The 18,397-nt window shown below is 66.2% G+C and overlaps 2 protein-coding genes across 2 annotated transcripts; one reads left to right on the forward strand and one right to left on the reverse strand.

Annotated features, from left to right (window-relative positions):
* Positions 1 to 16: 16 nt before the first annotated feature.
* Positions 17 to 18,363, reverse strand: BOP1 (BOP1 ribosomal biogenesis factor). The gene is made up of 16 exons (XM_065903531.1): positions 18,220 to 18,363; positions 16,579 to 16,779; positions 12,240 to 12,320; positions 2,820 to 2,974; positions 2,618 to 2,735; positions 2,441 to 2,542; positions 2,157 to 2,369; positions 1,919 to 2,080; positions 1,768 to 1,848; positions 1,621 to 1,690; positions 1,402 to 1,534; positions 1,140 to 1,320; positions 743 to 1,031; positions 585 to 669; positions 402 to 509; positions 17 to 322 (listed from the first exon to the last, which is right to left on the reverse strand). Exons 1-16 carry the CDS (start codon positions 18,319 to 18,321, stop codon positions 169 to 171), a joined length of 2,235 nt encoding a protein of 744 aa, XP_065759603.1. The 5' UTR covers positions 18,322 to 18,363; the 3' UTR covers positions 17 to 168.
* SCX (scleraxis bHLH transcription factor) lies at positions 4,450 to 6,531 on the forward strand. Its single transcript, XM_065903001.1, has 2 exons — positions 4,450 to 5,156; positions 6,000 to 6,531. The coding sequence occupies exons 1-2, from the start codon at positions 4,596 to 4,598 to the stop codon at positions 6,036 to 6,038; spliced, it is 600 nt and encodes a 199-aa protein (XP_065759073.1). The 5' UTR covers positions 4,450 to 4,595; the 3' UTR covers positions 6,039 to 6,531.
* Positions 18,364 to 18,397: the final 34 nt, after the last annotated feature.

Consider the following 18,397-nt stretch of genomic DNA (forward strand, 5'->3'; position numbering starts at 1 on the left):
CTGCTCAGCAGGTGACGTGGTGATGTGACCTGTCTTGTGGGCAGGCCAGCAGCCCCCAGCCCCCTCCCCGTTAGGAAGCTGACTCAAGAAGGTTACTCAGCAGGAGAAATTTCTGTATTGCGCACACGTGTTGCCCACCCCCACCGCCCCGCCCCGGAAGCAGGGCGTCTAAGTGAAGAGGCGGAGAGTGCCGTCAGCCCCAGAGGAGAAGACCCAAGGCTGGGTGGGGTGGAAGGCCACGTCGAGCACCCCCAGGTCTCTGGTCAGGGCGTGCCCCTTGAGCACCTTCACGGGCACCAGCAGCGGGTTCTGCAGCAGGTCGCTGTGGGGGAAGGAGAGACTCAGGACGTGAGCGGAACCGTCCCCACGGGGCACGGGCAGGCGGGGGCGTTGGCACTCACTTGTACACCATCCCGTGGCAGACGATGACACTGCCGTCATCGGAGCCAGACGCAAAGAGCGGGTACCGGGGGTGGAAAGCCACGGCCCGGAGGGCCTTCTTGTGATGCCTGGAGCGGGGGGAACCAGGTTCAGTGAGGCAGGCGTCGGGGCAGGAAGCGACCGGTCGCCCACCAGCATCTCACCTTAGCACTCTGTACGGCTTGGTGGAGAGATCCATGTCAAACCACACGAGCTTGCTGTCATAGCTGCCGCAGATGACGTTGTCACCTGGGGGCAGATTCGGTGGTGGGGATTTGGTGGCCTTCCAAGTGCCACCCCCCCCACCAGGACACCCCCTTACCTGCTGGGTGCACCGCCAGGCTAGACACCCACTTGCAGTTGGGCATCAGCTTTTTGGTGAGCTCCTGGCGCAGCAGGTGGTAAAGGCGGATGCAGCGCTGGGAAGCCACGAGCAGGAAGGGCCGCGTGGGGTGGAAGGCTACACCCTGCACCTGGCCATGGCTGCGGCGGAAGGGGCTCTGGCTGCGGCGCCGGCTCAGCTGGTGGATCAGCACCTGGGTGTGGCCCGGAGTGGCCAGCACGACGGCCAGGTAGTCCCCGCGCCCGTGCCAGGTCACCTGCGTCACTGGCTACAGGGAGATGAGGTTGGGTTAGATGCGGCCCCTCCTCTGGGCCCCGCCCTCCGCCTGGGCCCCGCCCTCCGCCTGGGCCCCGCCCTCCGCCTGGGCCCCGCCCACCTTCCCGTGGTGGATGCGCAGGCGCAGGCCGCCCTGGCGCTCCTCCTCGGAGGCTTCCAGCCAGAGCGCCGGCTGTGAGGCGGCCTCCAGGGGTGGGGTGAAGGTGCTCAGCAGTTGGTCCGTGCTGCCCACCACCAGCCGGTCCCCCAAGGCCGGGTTCAGCAGCAGCACCGCGTCCTCCCTGCAGTCAGAGCCAGATGGAGGTTCTCAGACATGGATCTGTCCCCCCACCCCCACCCCGCGCCCCCCGGGCCTCACTCACACTGCCACGGCCACCAGGCAGACGGTGGGGTGAGGGTTCCATGCGACACTCTTCACCACACCGCCCACGGGCACGGTCTTCATGCAGCGGGCAGTGGCAACCTCCCAGAGTCGCACCGAGCCATCATCTGAACCTGGACACGCAAACAGGCCCTCAGTACCTGGCCCTCCAGGCCAGCTCACCCCGCCCCCACCGCGAAGCTGCCCCACCCGCGCCTACCTGATGCCAACCACTGGCCATCTGGGGAGACGCTGAGGCAGCGGACAAGATCGTTATGGCCCCTGTAGACCTGCAGAGAAAGGGCAGGGCGGTTAAGGCCAGACACTCAGAGGCCTTTGCTCCCCACCACCCGCCCTGTCTGCTCACCAAGGCCTGGCACGTGGGGAAAGGCTGCAGGTCCCGTGGCCGGGGCAGCTTGGGGATGAGGTCTTCAGGGTCCACGTTCACCTGAGAAGAGGACACAGGGTCAGCTGCGCCCATCCCCACTCCCCGCCCCTGCCTGGGCGCCACGGCGTACCCTCATCTTGCGCTGCCGTGGGCACAGGTAGAGGTCCAGGCAGCGCTCGAAGCGCTCCTGGATGAAGCGGCCGTAGGCAGGCACGGCCCGCAGGCTCGGGAACCTGCGCGGTAAGAAGCCGAGCTTCCTCTCATCAGGCTCCTGCTGCTCCCAGGCCAGGCGCTGTGGAGGCGGGAGTGAGCCAGGAGCCAGGGCCAGGCCAGGGGCCAGCCCAGACTCCACCGTGCACCAGGCCCACCTCCTCCTCACTGGGCAGGTACTCGGGAGGCGGGTTGTAGGACTCTGAGTGGCCGGGCAGGGCCAGCTTGGGAGCAGGAACATGCATCTTATGGCGACCCAGCACCGCATTGGGATCCTCCTGAGCCCACAGGTCGTAGAAGCTGGGAGTGTGGTCCCGAGGCCGGCGAGGCTGGATCCAGCCCATCTTGATGGCGTGCACCATGCGGGAGACCTGCAGAGACGGCCGGTGAGGAGGGTTGGGGCAGGGCTGGCAGGCGCGCCCCGGGGATGGCCCACACCCACCTTCTCCTTCTCCACCAGGGAAGGGATGAAGCTGCGCTTGTCTGCAGGCCGGTTGGTCACTGGGTGGATCATTAGGTCCCCACTGAAGAAGTCCACAGCTGGCTGGGGGGAGAGCAGAGGAGGGTGGGCCTGGGCCCTGCAGGTGCCCCAACCCCAGGGCCAGCAGCTGCTGCCTACCTCGTAGGGATCGAAGCTCACGTCCCCAAACTGGCCCCTCTGCAGCCGCTGCACCAGGGCCACCTGCTCATCCGTCAGCCGCACCCTGTGTCCCGTCATCCGGTCCCGCACCGTGCGCCTGGGGGGACCCAGTCAGAGCCCAGGCCCAGGCCCCGCCCCGCAGGCCTGCCCCGCCCACAGGCTCCGCCCCGCGCCCACCCACCAGTAGTCAGGGTCGTCCATCTGGTCCAGAAACTGGTCTAGCTCGTCCCGGGTGCGCAGGGGCTTATAGATGCGCCGGCCGTCCAGGTCGTAGCCCACATGGGGAAAGTCATCGTACCACTCCAAGGGCACATTGCCCACCGTGTTCCGGATGTCCTGGGGCAGGAGGCCCGCGAGTCAGCAGCAGACACCCACCATGCCCACCCCTCCCTCCAAGCCCCTCAGAAGACACAGGCCAGGAAAGGGAAAGGAAGAGCAAAGAGGCTGGCCTCCAGGCTGCAGAAGCAGCACCCAGGCACCCTAACTTTAGCTTCTCCCCGGGGTGTGACGTGGCAGGGCAGCCAGCACTGTCCCCCCCACCCCCCCAGACCCTCGGAGGCGCCGGAGCTGTACCTTCACATTTTCCACTGAAGTGGTGCCAACCCCAGAGCCTCCCCCCTGGATTCCTTGGCCAGGGCTCTGGGCAGCCACAGGCAAGGGTGACCTCATCGCCCGTGGGCTCCCTCCCCTGGCTGGGGCCTTAGGCAAAACTGGGTAGCCACAGGCAGGGACTCAGGGAAGACCCCACCAGCCCACTCCAACAGGAGAGAAAGTCCACTGCACTGAGCCCGGCACACTTTCAGGGGCTCCCCCAGCCTCCCAGCCCTGCCCCCACCCCACCCTCAGTGGGCAGAGCAGTCACATTCCTGGACACACATTCCTGGTCGAGGCCCCTGCCAGCCGCCACCCTCCCTCCACCCAGTGCGGAGACTGCTGCCCAGGCGGCCGCTTCCTGCAACAGTAGCCACAGGAGGAGGGGCCCAGATGAGACTGCATGGCAGGCAACCTGGGAACCCCGACAGGGACAGGACCCTCTGGCCGTGGCCCCTCTTCACCTGCCTAGCCCCCAGCCTGCTGACCTGAGTCCTCCCCGCTCACCCTCCTCCAGGTGTGCCCAGGTCCCTGCCCACTGCTGGGAATGCCCGTCCTCCTGTGCTCCCCAAGTCCACACAGCCAGCCCTGGACTGGACAGACGTGGGGGGCCAAGAGAAGACCCATGGGGCATTCAGCAGGGGAACAGGGTGCGGGTGGGGGGTTCTCCAGGCAGGAGTGCAGGCAGGAGCCAGACCTGGAGGGTGGTGCCAGGAGGGGCAGGTGCAAGAAAGACAGGCTGCGCCATCAGGTGAGTCCCATGAAAACCTGAGGGGGCCGTTGAGGGGGCCGGGGCTGGACTCCAGCCCCTCAGAGCGCCTCTGTGCCCTCTTTTGGGCACAGAAGGCCCAAGTGTACATGAGAGGGAGAGACAGACAGGGTGTGGCCAGGCGCTGGGGCCAGGGCATCTGGGTTAAGGCGGTCATGCCAAGTGAGAAGGCTGGGGTCACGGGTCCTGCTTGACCCTCCCTCCCGCCCCCTGCTAAGAGGGAGGAGGGGAGGCAGCAGCGCCCCGCACCCCCTGGAGGAGCGCCCAGTCTCCCCACCCCGCAAAGACAGCAGGATGCTCCAAGCCCCTTCACCATGGCGCGAGAAGGCAGAGGGACGGAGGGCCCCTGCTCCAAGCGGCCTCCAGGGGCTGGGAGGCGGGGAGGAGGGCGGGCCGGCGCGGGGGGAGGGGCCGCCGCAGCTATAAAGGCTCAGCCCGCGGCCCCGCTCCAGCCCGGGACGCACACGTGCGCTCTGCGCCGCAGCCGCCACCGCGGGAGCCCGGAGACCCGCGTGCCCCTGGCCCGGGCGGCAGTGGCGGCGGCATGTGCGGCGCGCGACGGAGCTGACGGCGGCCACCGGCCCCAGGTCCTTCGCAATGCTGCGTTCGGCGCCGCCCGGCCGCTACCTGTACCCTGAAGTGAGCCCGATGTCGGAGGACGAGGACCGAGGCAGCGAGAGCTCGGGTTCAGACGAGAAACCCTGCCGCGTGCACGCGGCGCGCTGTGGCCTCCAGGGCGCCCGGAGACGGGCCGGGGGCCGGCGGGCGGGGGGCAGCGGCCTGGGGCCTGGAGGGCGGCCGGGCCGCGAGCCCCGGCAGCGGCACACAGCGAACGCGCGGGAGCGGGACCGCACCAACAGCGTGAACACGGCTTTCACCGCGCTACGCACGCTCATCCCCACCGAACCCGCTGACCGCAAGCTCTCCAAGATCGAGACCCTGCGCCTGGCCTCCAGCTACATCTCGCACCTGGGCAACGTGCTGCTGGTGGGCGAGGCCTGCGGCGACGGGCAGCCCTGCCACTCAGGGCCCGCCTTCTTCCACGCATCGCGTGCCGGCAGCCCCCCGCCCCCGCCGCCCCCACCCCCCGCCCGTGACAGCGAGAACGCCCAGCCCAAACAGATCTGCACCTTCTGCCTCAGCAACCAGAGAAAGTTGGTGAGTGTTGCCCGCGAGGTGTCCACGGAAAGGGAGGCTAGAAGGATGGGGCGGCCCCCACCTCCAAACCATCCCTGCAGCCCACACCTGCCGGGCAGAGAGGGCGGGGCCAGAAGCAGGCAGAGCCCCGAGCAGCGCCTGTGACGCCCGCAGCCCCAGGTCCAGGGAGAGAGAAGACGAGGAGGGCCCGGCCAGAGCGGGTGGGTCCCCAGGACACAGGCTCCCATGGGGACAGAGAGGAAAGAGACCAAGGCAGGACCCGCACCAATGGGGAAGAAGCTAGGGGGCCACACCAGGGTTGATCAGGCAACTCTGGCCACCCACCCTGCCATCAGGGGAAGGGGACTTGGGGGCAGTGAGGCAATCCCGCTGGGGTCCACTTGCTCTACCAGTGGCCTAAGGCTTACTGGGCACCTGCCTGCCCTCCCTGGACTCAGCTGCCCACTCAGACGCCACTGTAGCTGTGGGATCTGCTGGCAGGAGACTTGGGGGCTGGGGGAGAGGGCCCTGCTGCGGGAGACGCTGGCCGGCTCTGATTTACGGCGCCTGCTGCGCGTGGTGGCACCGGAAGAGCAGGGTGAGCAGGGAGAAAATACGGCGCGGCTCTCCCCAATCCCCATTTCCTCTCCAGACAGCACGCGTGAGCTCCTGGGGCCTGAACATCTGGGAGATTTAATTTTACAATTTCGGCTGTGCAGCAGCGCACTCTCCTCCCCAAACTGCTCGGGGAAGCCGGAGTGAGCGTGGAAGGGGGGTGCTTTCAGCGCACCCCATGGGGAAGTCCAGAGGCGCAGGCTGGCGCTGGCCTCCGCTTGGGCCCTGACACTGCCCTCCCCTCCGCAGAGCAAGGACCGAGACAGAAAGACGGCGATCCGGAGTTAGAGGCGATGTCGGGCCATCCGCAGAGAGCCCCAGACCTGACTCAGGCACAGGCCTCGCTGAGGGCGCCCCCAGGCCCGCCCGGCCCCAGCTGCGAGTGGGGCTGATGGACAGACAGGCGGCGGGATGCGCGGCCGCCCCAGCACTTGCCTGGCCCCACTGGAGCTTTCCGTGCGGGCTCGCTACCTGGTTCTCCTCTGGCTACTATGTGCTAGCATTCTGTGTCTTTGATATGATAATATAAAGTCTGGAAATTTTGTATAATTAAAAACAAAACAGTATCTTCCAAACGCAGATATACGCTGTCCTCTGGAGCGGCCAGAACCGGTCCTGAGCAGAGCCCGAGCCCACACTCCCACCCTCAGGGCTGTGGTCTGTTCACGTCCTGGCTGCCCTGGGCCAAGGCCCCTGGTTCCTAGGGAAAGCCCCCACTTTGCAGGGCTCAGGGTCAGCCCCTGCTGCCAGGGAACTGCGGCATGGGGTCTGGAGACTAGTGAGAGGAGAGGGCGAGGAAAGACGACAGCCCCCCGCACTTGGGGGGGGAGCACTCCCGCCCCACCCCTGCTCCAAGGGCCACCAGGGGTCTGGGTGCCCCGAAAGAGAGGGCAGTGTGTGCAGCGTGCCACGTGCTGGTCTCCTGGGCCGCGGCACCTCAGCCCCTGCCCGCAGAGCCCCAGGAAGTGGGGGGGGGGGGGCACTGTCTGGCAGAAGGAGCCCCCAGGCTGTGCAGGCCTGAGGGTGTGAACCAGGTGCCTGTGTGTACTCCAGGTGCCCGCCCTGGCCCTGCCCACAACAGAAGACCCTGGCCGCTCACCCAGCTAACCCGAAGGCCCCACCTGCCTGTAAGGAAGGCAATTCAGGCCTCTCGGAGCTGAGCATAGCTGGCTAACCATTAAAGTCTTGCAAGTAACAATTACGACTTAGTGGCGTGAGCTCACAGACACAGCAGAGAAGCAAGTTGGGGGTAGCGCCGTGTGGCAACCCCCCCAGGCTGGCCAGCAGCCTGACTTCCGCCAGCCGGGCTGAGAGTGCCAGGGGCCAACCCCGGGCCCCAGGAGAGGCCAGGTGCCGAGGCCCACATGGGCACCCCAACAGGGCAGGCCCAGAGCTGCCCCCTCCTCTTAACAGACAGGCTCCAGAGGACCAAGAAGCAGGAAGCAGTGGTGTAATTTTGGAGGAAATTCTCAAAGCCAGAGTCATTAAGGGGGGGGGGGGGGGGCTGTGTCCAATCTGATAGAAATATAACAGGATAAAAAGTCACAACGGCAGGTTCCACTCAGAGAGAAACCCAACCCCAAATTTCCTTTCCTTAATCCTGCAGGAGCCTACAGCTGGCCGCAGGAGGGGGAGAGGGCACGCTCGGTCACTGCAGAAGCCCCCCGCCCCCGCCTGCCTAGAGAGCCAGGACTCTCAGGCAGAACGTGGGGAGCTGAGAAAGATACCTCTTCTGCTCCTGGGCACTGAAGACACTTGGAGAACCGACCTGGGAAGGGCGCCCCCGAGGGCCTCCAAGCTTGATGCTCCTGCTCCACTGGGCACCAGCAGTCCTGTGGGGACAGTCTGGGGGGCCTGCCTGCGCTCAACCACCCACCTCACCCACGCATACCTGGGCCGGGTGAGCCCAGACCCCCTCACAGATCCCCCCACAGACGACAGACAGGTGCCCACCACACAGCCAGAGTCACCAGACCGGTGCTGGGCAGAGGGGGGAGGGGTGGGAAGCATGCCCCGCACAAAGGTGGGGGTGGGCACAGGGGACTCCCCCCAGAGCACAAGGACAGGAAGGGTGAGGCTGGAAGGTGTCTCGGGGGTGCCAAGTCAGTAGGAGAGGACAGGCCGCTGGGACGGTCCCCAGGGACAGCAGGTCCTGGCACAGGACGTGCGGCCAGGCCCTCAGCTGCCGGGCCTGGGACTCGACAGCGGCTGCAGCTTGGCCAGCCTCAGGCCTGGGCAGTGGGCCCGGTTGCTCCCTGAGCTGCACCGGTAGCAGCAGAGGCCGAGGGCCTGGCCCGCCAGCAGGAGAGGAGGGGCGGGGGCGGGGAGGAGCACACCGTCACCCTCCGCCGCTCCAGAAATTCAAACCAGACAGGGGGTGGTGGGCCGGCCGAGCCCCAGCGGGCGCGAGTCCACTCAGCCATCCATTGCAGCAGCCGGGCCCCACTCCCTGCCCAGGACCCGGCGCCCCACGCGTGCCCCGTGCAGCAGTGGGAAAAGAGGGCACGGCCCGCACCCTGGGCCAGCAGCCGCTCCTGAGGCCAAGCAGGCCTGGAAACGCGCCGATGGCCGTCAGAGCCAGGCTGTCAGCTCCCTGTCCCCAGCCCGGGGAATGAGCTGCTGGCGGCACCACGTGACCCACCCTGGACCGGTCCACCCCCACCCTGCACAGCACCTGCGGCTGCCAGGAAGCACATGTGACCCCACGGGGGCCGCGCCCGCCGACCCCTCCAGGGCCCAGACACCCCGGCCCACACTCTCCGGGGAGTGGGGAGGGGGGACACGGACGCGCATCCATGCGGTGCCCCGCCCCCAGCAGCTCCGGACACCCGCGGCCACCGCTGATGTGTCGGCTGGGATTTTTCCGTTCTCGAAGAGCCCCCTCCCCCTCCCCCTCCCCAAAGTGGCTGCAGCTGTCAGGACCGCAGATTGGAACTGCAGGTACGGCGCTGGCCCGCTGCCCGCCTCCCTCCCGTGTCTGTCTGAGGGAGAGGAAGCCGGCCCACCTCTGGAATCCTTCACTCTCTCCTCGTTCGCCTCTCCCACCTGTCCCCCGGGAGCGCGGGGTCAGCCGCCCTCACTCTGGCGCGCTCTTCCCCTTGCCCCGCTCCGATTACAATGCCGGCAGTGTTCCCTCCGCTCCCCCGCCTCCCGCGAAGCGCCCTCTGTGGCGGGGGCGCCCGGCCGCGTGCCCCAGGCCACCTGCTGCCGCTGGACCTCCACAAGGTGCCCACACGAGGAGCCCTGGGCTACAGCCCCAAGGCAGAAGGCCAGGTCCCGAAGGCCCGAAGCCAGCAGAGCAGCCCCGCAGGGCTCGGCTGAGAGGAGCCCGCCCGCTGTACCGTGGGGGTGGGGGCGCTGGGAACGCAGACTCGGAGCCCCCCTTCCAAACCTCCCCTGCTGCGTATGATCCTCACAGAAGCGCTGCCAGCCAGGCCCGGTGCTGAACCTTTGGACACGTCTGGGCTCCGGGACCCTCCGGGCCCACTCCTTGGCCCCTATCAGTGCCTCAGGGCTGCTGAAGGTCAAAGAAGCAAGTCTGCCTCCACCAAGGGTCCCGGGCTGGGGGGAGGCCCCCTGCTCCCGGGTCCTCAGATACCCAAGACACCCCCAGCCCCTCCGTTACCCAGGGAGCGTGGGCGTCCCCACGTGGGGCGGCGGCTCCCAGAAACACCTTGGGCCGCAGGAGACAGGCACAGACCCCGCAAAGTGCCAAACGCCCACTCTGAGTCCCACGATGCTGCGGCCACCTCCAAGATCCCATTGCGGGAACTCACCCAGAGCCTCCAGCGCCAGCCCCGCCTATGCCCCACTCCGCAGCCAGGCCGTCAACCACCTTTCAGACAGGACTTGCCCCCCCGACACCTGCCTGCCAGCCCCCAGCTCCTGGAGCCATGCCTCCAGCCCGCACGGGGCCCCAGCTTGGGCTCCTGCCGCCCAGGAAACTGGCTCCCGGTGGGCACATGGCAGGCCGGGCCTCTATCGCCCATTTACCCAGGCCAGAGAAGGGTGGGCTCTGAAGGCGCCCCACCCCCCCCAGGGGAGCGCCGTCTCCTGACCAGAGACCATTCCCCGGCGGCTGGTCCTGGAGGGAGGAGGGCACCCCGCACACCAGAACATGGCGGGCCTGGCTCAGAGGTGGTGCTTGGCAGAGGGACCCGGGGCACCCTGAGGTCACGGCCACCACACCCACCCAGCAAGGCCACCTGCAAGGCCCCGAGCCCCAGGCCCCTCTCAGGCGAGGAGGCGGGGAGACCGCAGGGGCGGCCGGAGCCCAGTCGCGGGGGAGGGGGTGGCCAGGGAGGCCGGCAGCCCACGAGGCCCAGCCGAGCTGAGAGGCACGCTCTGCACAACAGCTCGAAACCCGAGCCGCCGCCGCGCCGCCAGCAGCGAGTGCGCCGAGCGCCGCGCCGGGGCGGGCCTAGCGAGGCTGCTGCCGCTCGGTAGCGGGAAGCCGTCAGCGGCGCCTGCGGGAGAGCGGAGGGGGCCGCCCGCCGCCAGCGCTCTCAGCCCGCCGCCCCCCGGCCTCAGTTTCTCCCAGGCTGGAGCCGGGACCGCCTGCGAGGGCCGCCGCACCGGCCCTGGGCGGCCGGATGAGATCACGTCTGTGGGGGAGGGGCGCGGGCGGGTGGGGGCGGGGCTCTCCCACTCGGGTCCGCAGGGACCCCCGCCAAGCTGGCTGTGCGGCCAGGCGCTGCCCAGGGTGAGAACCGGGAGGATGGCACCGTCGAGGCCGAGCTAGGACGCAGGATGTGGGTGTCCAGCTGAGAAGGGGAACCCTCACTCACCGGCCAGCGCCCAGGGCAGGGGACCCCAAAGCTAGGCCCAGCAGAAGCCAACAGTCACAGCACCTAGAAGCCCGAGGGTCCCCCAGCCCAGGCCGTAAGTTCAGACAAGGCCCGGGGAAGAGACCAGGCACTGCCACCCCTCAGGCCCTCCCCCAGGAACACCTTGTCCGGACACCCCCGCCCACTGCTGGAGGCCGGCCAGGGCCAGAGTGGGGTCCTGGCACCACGGACCACCTCCAAGGATGCTGCGGAGAAGGGGCTGCCCGACACCCCACGACCGATGTTCTGGGGCTGTGGGCCCTCACAGATGCCATCCAGAGCCCAGGGTCAGGGTCCCTGCGCCCCTCCTGAGCTCTCGCCACCCCAGCCTCCCAAGCCTCTTCCTGAAGCCCACCCTGCAGAGACGCCGTGATGGGGTGGGGGGCACTTCTCAGGGAGGAGAGCCTTAGCCAGGCCGGCCTGGCCCTGCCGCCCTTTGGGCCGTGGCCGGCTGCACTGGCAGAAGCCGGCTCTTGCTGTCACTCAGGCCCACATATGGGATAGTCATCGCCAGAGGAAGCGGCCCCCCCAGCCCCCGCAGCGGCTCCAGAACGGGGCAGGCCAGGAGGAGCACCTCCCCGCGGGCGGCCCGAAGCCCCTCCCCCGGCCTCTGCACTCCATTTACAATCATCATCGATTTCTCAAAATACCGAATATAAAAAAGTAGCCGACAGGATGTGGCTGCCGACAGCCAGAGCCCCTGGGAGGGGGAGACAGGCCGGGAGCTGTGCTGCATGGCCCCCCTTCACTGAGTGCGCCCGCTGCTCCGGCCAGGAAACCAATTTATTTTGTTTTGTCTCTGTTCTCTGAACGCACAGAGACTGGATCGGGCGGGCGGCCAAGGCTCCTGCAGCCGCTGCCAAAAGAGCGGAGGATGGGGGTAGAAGCCGTGCAGGGGAGGGGGCGCGTGTCTCCCCAGCCGGGACAGCCCCTGACAGGCAGCAGGAAGAGCTGCTAGGGGTGGGGACCGCAGTCTCTGCAGGCCCTGCAGCCCAAGGAGGCTCACGCCAGGGCAGGGGGCAGAGGGGCCTCAGGCCCCGCCCCCTGGGGAGCAGGGACACACCAGTGAGGGGTGGGCAGGGGAGCACCCGTCACCTCCAGCGGGGAGCCCCTGAGCCTCAGACCCCCCAAGAGCCCATGGGCAGCCCCGGGCAGCCAAGTCGCAGCCACCTCTGGCCAGACGGGGCACCCCAGCCTGTCAGCAGGCTTTCCCCGTGAGACGTAAACCAGGAGGACCAGATGCACCCAGGGCCACGGCAGCCGGGCCTCCAGGACACCCGGTAGGAGGGGGCAGAGAACAGACGCCGGCCGGGCCGGGCAGGGCCTGCCCCCCACCCCCACCCCCACCTGGGGGACAGCATAGGCTGGCTGTTGGGGGAGGCCTGTCCACGTCCACCCGGAACGGAAGCACAGCCCCCACAGAAGATGCGGTGCCCTCCGCCTGCCAGCGGCGCCCCCACAGCCCAGAGCCAGGACATGGGCACAGGGTGGCCGCGCTGCGCCCAGCTGCCCTGCCCACGATGACACACACACTCCTGCAGTCATGTGTCCCCGACCCTGAAACTGCTCTTCCAGACAGGCCTGGGGCCACGCCAGGACGCCCACTCGGGCCTCACGGTGGCCACAGCCCACCCTGCAAGGGGGCAGCTGTGGCCCAGCCTACCTCCTCGTCGGAGCTGTCCTCCGCATACTCGCCCTCACCCGGCACACTTGCCACCTCCGTCCGCGGGCAGGGGGTCCTGGCCTGGGAAGGGAAGAGAGGGAGGGAGGTTACTTCAGAACCCAGGGCAGACTGTGGGCCAGGGCACCCTGCCCCTCCTGCCCACACTGGGGCCGAGGTCCCGCACCGCAATCTCTAAGCAGCTCTGACCTGGTCCCACTGCCAGGAAAAGAATATGGACAGCCCCAATCTAAGTGGGTCTCTTGGGGAGGGGGTTTCCACCCAGGGTGAGCCTCTGTCAAAGGTCATCGCGATATCCAAGCTCAGGGGGGAGACCCCAGAGAGGGGCTGACATCAGGTGAGCCACCCCTGCACCCCATAACGAAAAAAAACAGTTGCAAGTCTCCTGGCTCAAAGGCCCAGCTGAGCCCAGAGCCAGCCTGGGGTCAGAGGACAAAGCAAGGGTGGCCTCTTGGCAGCAACAGATAAAGGCCGGGGTCACCCCCAACTGGGTCAGTCCATCCAGAGGAGGCCAGGCTCTCAATGTCGGCCACCAGCACAGGGGCCACCTCGGCCCAGCCTAGAGTCAGACCCTCAGCCTGAGGAGGGCACATTCAGCCCAGCTGGTCGAGCGCCTGGACAGGTACCCACACCCTCAGAGCACTGGGAGGACTGGCCCCAGGCTGACCCCGCCCACCAGGCCAGTGAGTGGGTGCCACTGGGCACTGACACCCCAACCTGGAAAACAGATCCTCCCCCGGCGGGGTGGGAATCGGGTGTACCGGAACTGAGACTGATGGGGAAAACAGCCTGTATCCGCACCCCCCCCCCCCCGCCGCCCCCCTCCAGGGGCAGTAAAGCGTCGGGAGCAGGAGCCCCGCTCCCCTGCCCGGGCCGGAGCCAGAAGCCGCCCAGCAGCTTTTCCTCCCGCCCGCCAGCTTCTCCCTCCGTGTGAAGAGGCTGTGAGAGTAAGTTTTTTTCCAGGCCAGGAAAAGGCGAGATTCGGTTTCCACGTCTCTCCCACCCTTGCTCCCCAGGCTGTGCGCTGCGGGAGCCCTGCCCGCTGAAAGTGGGTCAGCCCTGCCGGGCGGGCGGCCTACGGGGAGGGGGCACAGGGGCCAGCCCGCCCTGAGCTCCCCGCCCACCCTGCCCAGAGCATCCAGAGGACATACCTGCCAGGGCCTGGGCCGGGAGGACCCTGCAGGGAGCAGGCGGGGAGCCGCTGTGCGTCTCCTCGAGACCCTGAGGCCAGCCCGCGGCCACTAGGACCCTCGTGGGCCACCCTGCTCCAGCCGCTCAGGCCCCGGGGGCCCCGCACCACAGGCCGCGGTCCCGAGCCCTGGCAGCAACCACAGGCGTGGCAGCCCCAGTGCTGTCTGGAGCCAGACACGGGTGGGGGCTCAGCGGCGGTGGGGGGTGGGGGGTAGGCGACACCCAGCGGCGGGGCTCCGGGCTCCTGCCAGAGCCACCGGAGAGGGCCCTGCTCAGGGCGTGGGACAGCCTCTCTCCAGAGGCGCCGGCAAGGCCGCCGCCCGCCGCCAGGGGGCAGCCGTGATGCAGGGCCCGGCAGGGCCGGGACCAGGCCGACCAAGCACCCGCAGCCCTCCAAAGCCTGGAGACCCGGGGGCGCCCCAGCGTACCCTTCCTCCTCTTCCTCACACGGTCCAGCCCCGGCCCCCCACATCCTCAGACGCAGGCACCAGATGGTGGAGTCTGCCCAGAGCCACACCCGCCCCCAGACAGGCTCAAGGCCACGTGGTGTGGGTGCCCTGATGGGCCCACGTGGATGGCTGGGGGCCTGCAAGCAAGATCAGAGGGAAGTGAGGTTCTGAAGGCAAGTGTCTCAGCCAAGGGGGCCAGGCGACCACGACAGGCCTCTCCTGGGAGGGGCTGCAGCCTCGCACGGCTGAGGCGATTTTTAACTTCGGTTACAAAGGTTTGAGTTTCTTCCGGACGAGAGGCAGCGTCTGTGTGCTCCCACCCCGATCTGGGGGACAAGCCCCAGGGGAGCAGCCCACAGTGGGGGTCTTAGGTGGGCTGCTCTGCCCACCCCTCTTGCTGCCCTCCACAGCAGGTTCTCACCAGGACTGCTATGAAGAGTTGCCCTGCTGCACGTGAGAGTCCCACACAGGTCACCCCACCTGGACCCCTAACTAGGACATGTTAAGCCTCTGAGGGCAAAGCTACCAGAGCTCTAGGGAGCACAGGAGAAGTTGACATGCCTCTGAGCAACTGAGGGGTGCCGTGGGACCCCTCAAACCCACTCATCACGTCACCCCAGACTGACACCATCACTCTCCGCCTGAACTCTCATCACCAGAAACAACAGTCTGATGCTGGGCCAGGCACAGCTCCCCCACCGGGGCCCCCGCTCCAGCCTCTGGGTTGTGCTGAGGTTCTCTGGGACAGGCCCAGAGTGCCTTGCCTCAGGCGGCCTCACTAAGCAACCTGGGACATGGAGTAACATGGCCTGCTCCCTCCCTAGGCACCAGACCCTGCCCACTGCTCCCAGGAGAGCGCCTCCTGCCCAAGGGTTTGCAGTAAGCTCCTAAGCTCCAGGCACAGATAGTTTGGGCAGAACTCATTGTAAGTTAACTAGGAAATGGGAATTCCACGTTGGACAACCTTAGTGAGTCTTTTGTTACATTCTTGAATGTGGCAAGCAGACCAAACTAATAGAAATGGGAACTTATGTATGAAAAAGAAAAAAAAATAGGAGAAAACCCACGCAGTGTTATAAAAAGGACAAGACCAAACACAAGAAGTAGGAAAAAACAGATCTAAACAAGCATGACCAGGAAAGAATGGCAAAAAGCACGTGATACGCTCCACGACAAAAGCCAGACATCTCTCCTGACAGAGAAGCTGCCCAAAGTGCCCCCAAGCACTGCTGGGGGTGTGGAGCGAGGCCGGGTGCATGGGAGGGGCTAGGCCCAAGGTGGAGACGGGAGGGTGGGGCCGGGTGCAGGAGGGGAGTGGGGCCAGCGGACATGAAGTGCAGGGCAGGCTGGCAGAGGACGCATCAAAGGTGAGGGTAAGGATGGGGAGGCTTCCTGCTTCACATGGCCCACAGCCTGCACACCTGGAACCCACAGAATCAGGAAGCAGGGCTCCCTGGAAGAGTGACCCTTCCACCATAGAACTCTTGTCGGGAGAGAGAGAATGGGCTCCCTCCTGTGTCAGCCACTGGCCACCTTTGTCCCCAGCTTAGCGTCTGGGTCAGGCATTTTCCGCTCCAGGCGGAGGCCTGAAGAAGCACACTCCCAGCCGGGGCCCCTCGCCGGCCTGCACGCAGGTCCTTGACATCTCCCCAGCACACCCCTGAACATCACAGGGGCTGCCCCCCATCCTTAGCAGGAAACAGCAGAAGCCTCGAGACAAAGTTGCAGGCGATGCGTCCGGCTAAGGGTCGCTGAGGGCGCAGTGAGCGGAGCTGGTGAAACACCAGCCAGGAGCCCCGCTAAGAACTGGCGGAGAGGGTGGCGGGGGGGGTGGGGCAAGTCATTTAAGTCCACACGTCGTCTAAACCGCACCAGGGCCGTGGCTGTGGCCAGCACCACAGGAGCTCGAGGCTGCCATTCCAGAGTTAGGCTGCTCGGCGGAGGGGCTGGTGGCCACCGGAGCGTCGCCGCCACGTGGATCCTAAAGCTGTGGGGTGGGGACGCTCCCTGCCGAGGCTGTGTGAGGTCCCACAGCAGGGCCTCGTGACACAGGGCGGCCACAGACTGTGACAGGGGAAGATGGTCAGCAGACCCTCAAGAGGGCCCTGAGCCAGCGAAGGGCCCTTGTGGTGGGAAGGTTTCATAGGCAAGCAGCCCTGCATTGGCTTCAGGATGCGAGGAGCAGGCTAACGCAGAGCACGATAGAGCTGTCACAGAGGCAAGACCATCCAGCCATGAACTGCGGTCACCGGGAGAGTGAAGGGAGCGGATGGGGACACCTCCTCTCCCAAATGGTGCCACTCGAAGATGTCACTGTTTGTCAAGGAGGCGGAGGAGGGGCCCACCTTAGGTCACGCACAGAAATTCCACCTCGGGCTTTGCCCCGAGGAAGCCAGCTGACAGCTAAGTCTAGCAGGCAGCCTGAGACCCAGGAGACGTACTATCAGGATTCCTGTGGACAAAGCACAAGACTGTGCTCTAGAGCTCAGGACTCCTCGGCTCCAAGCAGCGTCCTGCCCCACCCTTGCTGTGCCCAAAGGAGGAGGGAGGTGGCCCTGGGTCCGCGGAGCGGGAGGGATCGGTGCTAGGGGCCCTCAGAGAGCCTGATACCAGGCAGGCACTATCTTGGCCGTGATCATCTGGGGTGTGGGGCGCCCTCGGGAGACTCCTGGCTCACCCACCTGCTGCCCAGGGCTCCGGTCCATCCTGCCGCGCTGCTTGCTGGTGCCCGCCCCCTCCTCCTCTGAGGCAGCGTCGTCCTCAGTGCTGTCACTGCCGGACTCTTCCAGGCCTGAGAACACACTCTCCTCACTGTCGCTGTCGCTGAGGCCAGGATCACTGCCAAGCATGTGGCTGGGGGCCGGCGCGCTGAGGAGAGAGGGCTGCCAGCGGCATGGCACTGATGACCCCAGCCCACCCACCAGGCGCCTGGCGCTGACCCACAGCCTATACAGCCGCCCCATGGCCACAGCCCACAGGCCACAGCCCCCAGCTCCACCGACACCATCCACCCAACCCGGGCCTCCCTCACCACCCACCTCCACCGCCAGCAGGCCTCCTGTGCTTGGAGGAGACATTCAGTCAGAGTGCCATAAGAGAAGGACTTTCCAAGGAGCTCAATTACCATCACATCGCCCGCACCAGCCCTCCACCCTCCACGCCCAAAAGCCACGCCCTGGAGCTCTGGCTTTCACATCTCCAGAGCTACCAGGGCACCGGGGTGGGGTCTGGGACAGGCAGAGGACCACAACCTGAGGTGCTTTCCCCGCCAGAAGAGGACTCTATCCAACCAGATTGGGACTGACAATTTATCAGTAAATTGTAAAGACTGGTTGAAGAGACATAAAAATGATGCAAACTTTACTTAAAACCAAGTGTTTTGGTTCGCCACCCCATGGGGTAGGACCAGAGCTTCCTCTGAGCAGAGGTCTGCTGACCAGACACCACCCAATCCCTAAGTTCACAAGACCCATGCACTTAGAGAGGGAAAACAAGAACTTACAGACTTTCAGCAAGCACTTATTTGAATGGAGAACCCTAGATTTCTGCTTTTTAATAGCTATTAATTCTCTCAGCTAACAGGAAAGCCTGCACTCACCAATTATTTGGCAGCACTCAACTGAACTTCCACAGAAATGACTCTGATACACACTATCTTCAATGCTTAGTAAGCTACACAATTACAACAGCAAATAAAAATGGCACAAATGGCTTGGGCACAAACACAAATGGCTGCTGAGGGCACAGAGCTGAGTGATGGAAGCAGGCGAGCCTGGTGCCCAAAATGCCTGCTGGCGGGAGAGCAGCAGAACTGGTCAGGGTGAAGGGGCTGCCTGACAATCCAGCAACATGGAGTGCCCCCTTAAGGAGACGCGGCTGGACAAGCTTTGGAGGGCTGATGACACCACAAACCCAGCTGGGATTCCGCTACATAGCAGGAGTGGTTTTGAGCGCAGTTAAAAAAGGATGTGGCCAATACAGCAGGCACTGCCTTCCTATCCTCGTGTCCTTTTACAACGTACCCGACGTATCAGTAACGTACTAACAGGCTCAAACCTCTTTAATGCAGGAACCACAATTCAAAGCGCTAGGGAGGCCACGCTCACGATGCCAGCCCCTCTTGCTAGTTCGCTCCGGTCCACACTTCTCCAACCACACTGCGGGAGCCCCTGCCCAGGACGCCCCACGAGGCCACCGCCAGCAAAGAGCCGGCGACCCGCCTCCTCGCACTCATGTGCCCTGCTCCCCGGCGCTGGCCCCCCGGAGCCGCCACGTGCGGCCCAGCCGCGCCACCACGTCCCGCTCGCGCACTCCGCGGTCACCTCCTCCAGCTCCAGCTCCGGCTCCGGCTCCGGCGGCCGCTTTCCGGGCCGCGTCACTGTCGCCGCCGCCACCGCACGCCCCTCGCCCCGCGCGCCAGCCATGCTCCCGGACCGCCCGGACCCTCGCCGCCACTTCCGGCAGCTAACAGACCGCGTGGGCTCCGGGGCGGGGCCCGTG

Source organism: Muntiacus reevesi, chromosome 12 (assembly GCF_963930625.1).
Source record: "Muntiacus reevesi chromosome 12, mMunRee1.1, whole genome shotgun sequence".
Taxonomy (NCBI): domain Eukaryota; kingdom Metazoa; phylum Chordata; class Mammalia; order Artiodactyla; family Cervidae; genus Muntiacus; species Muntiacus reevesi.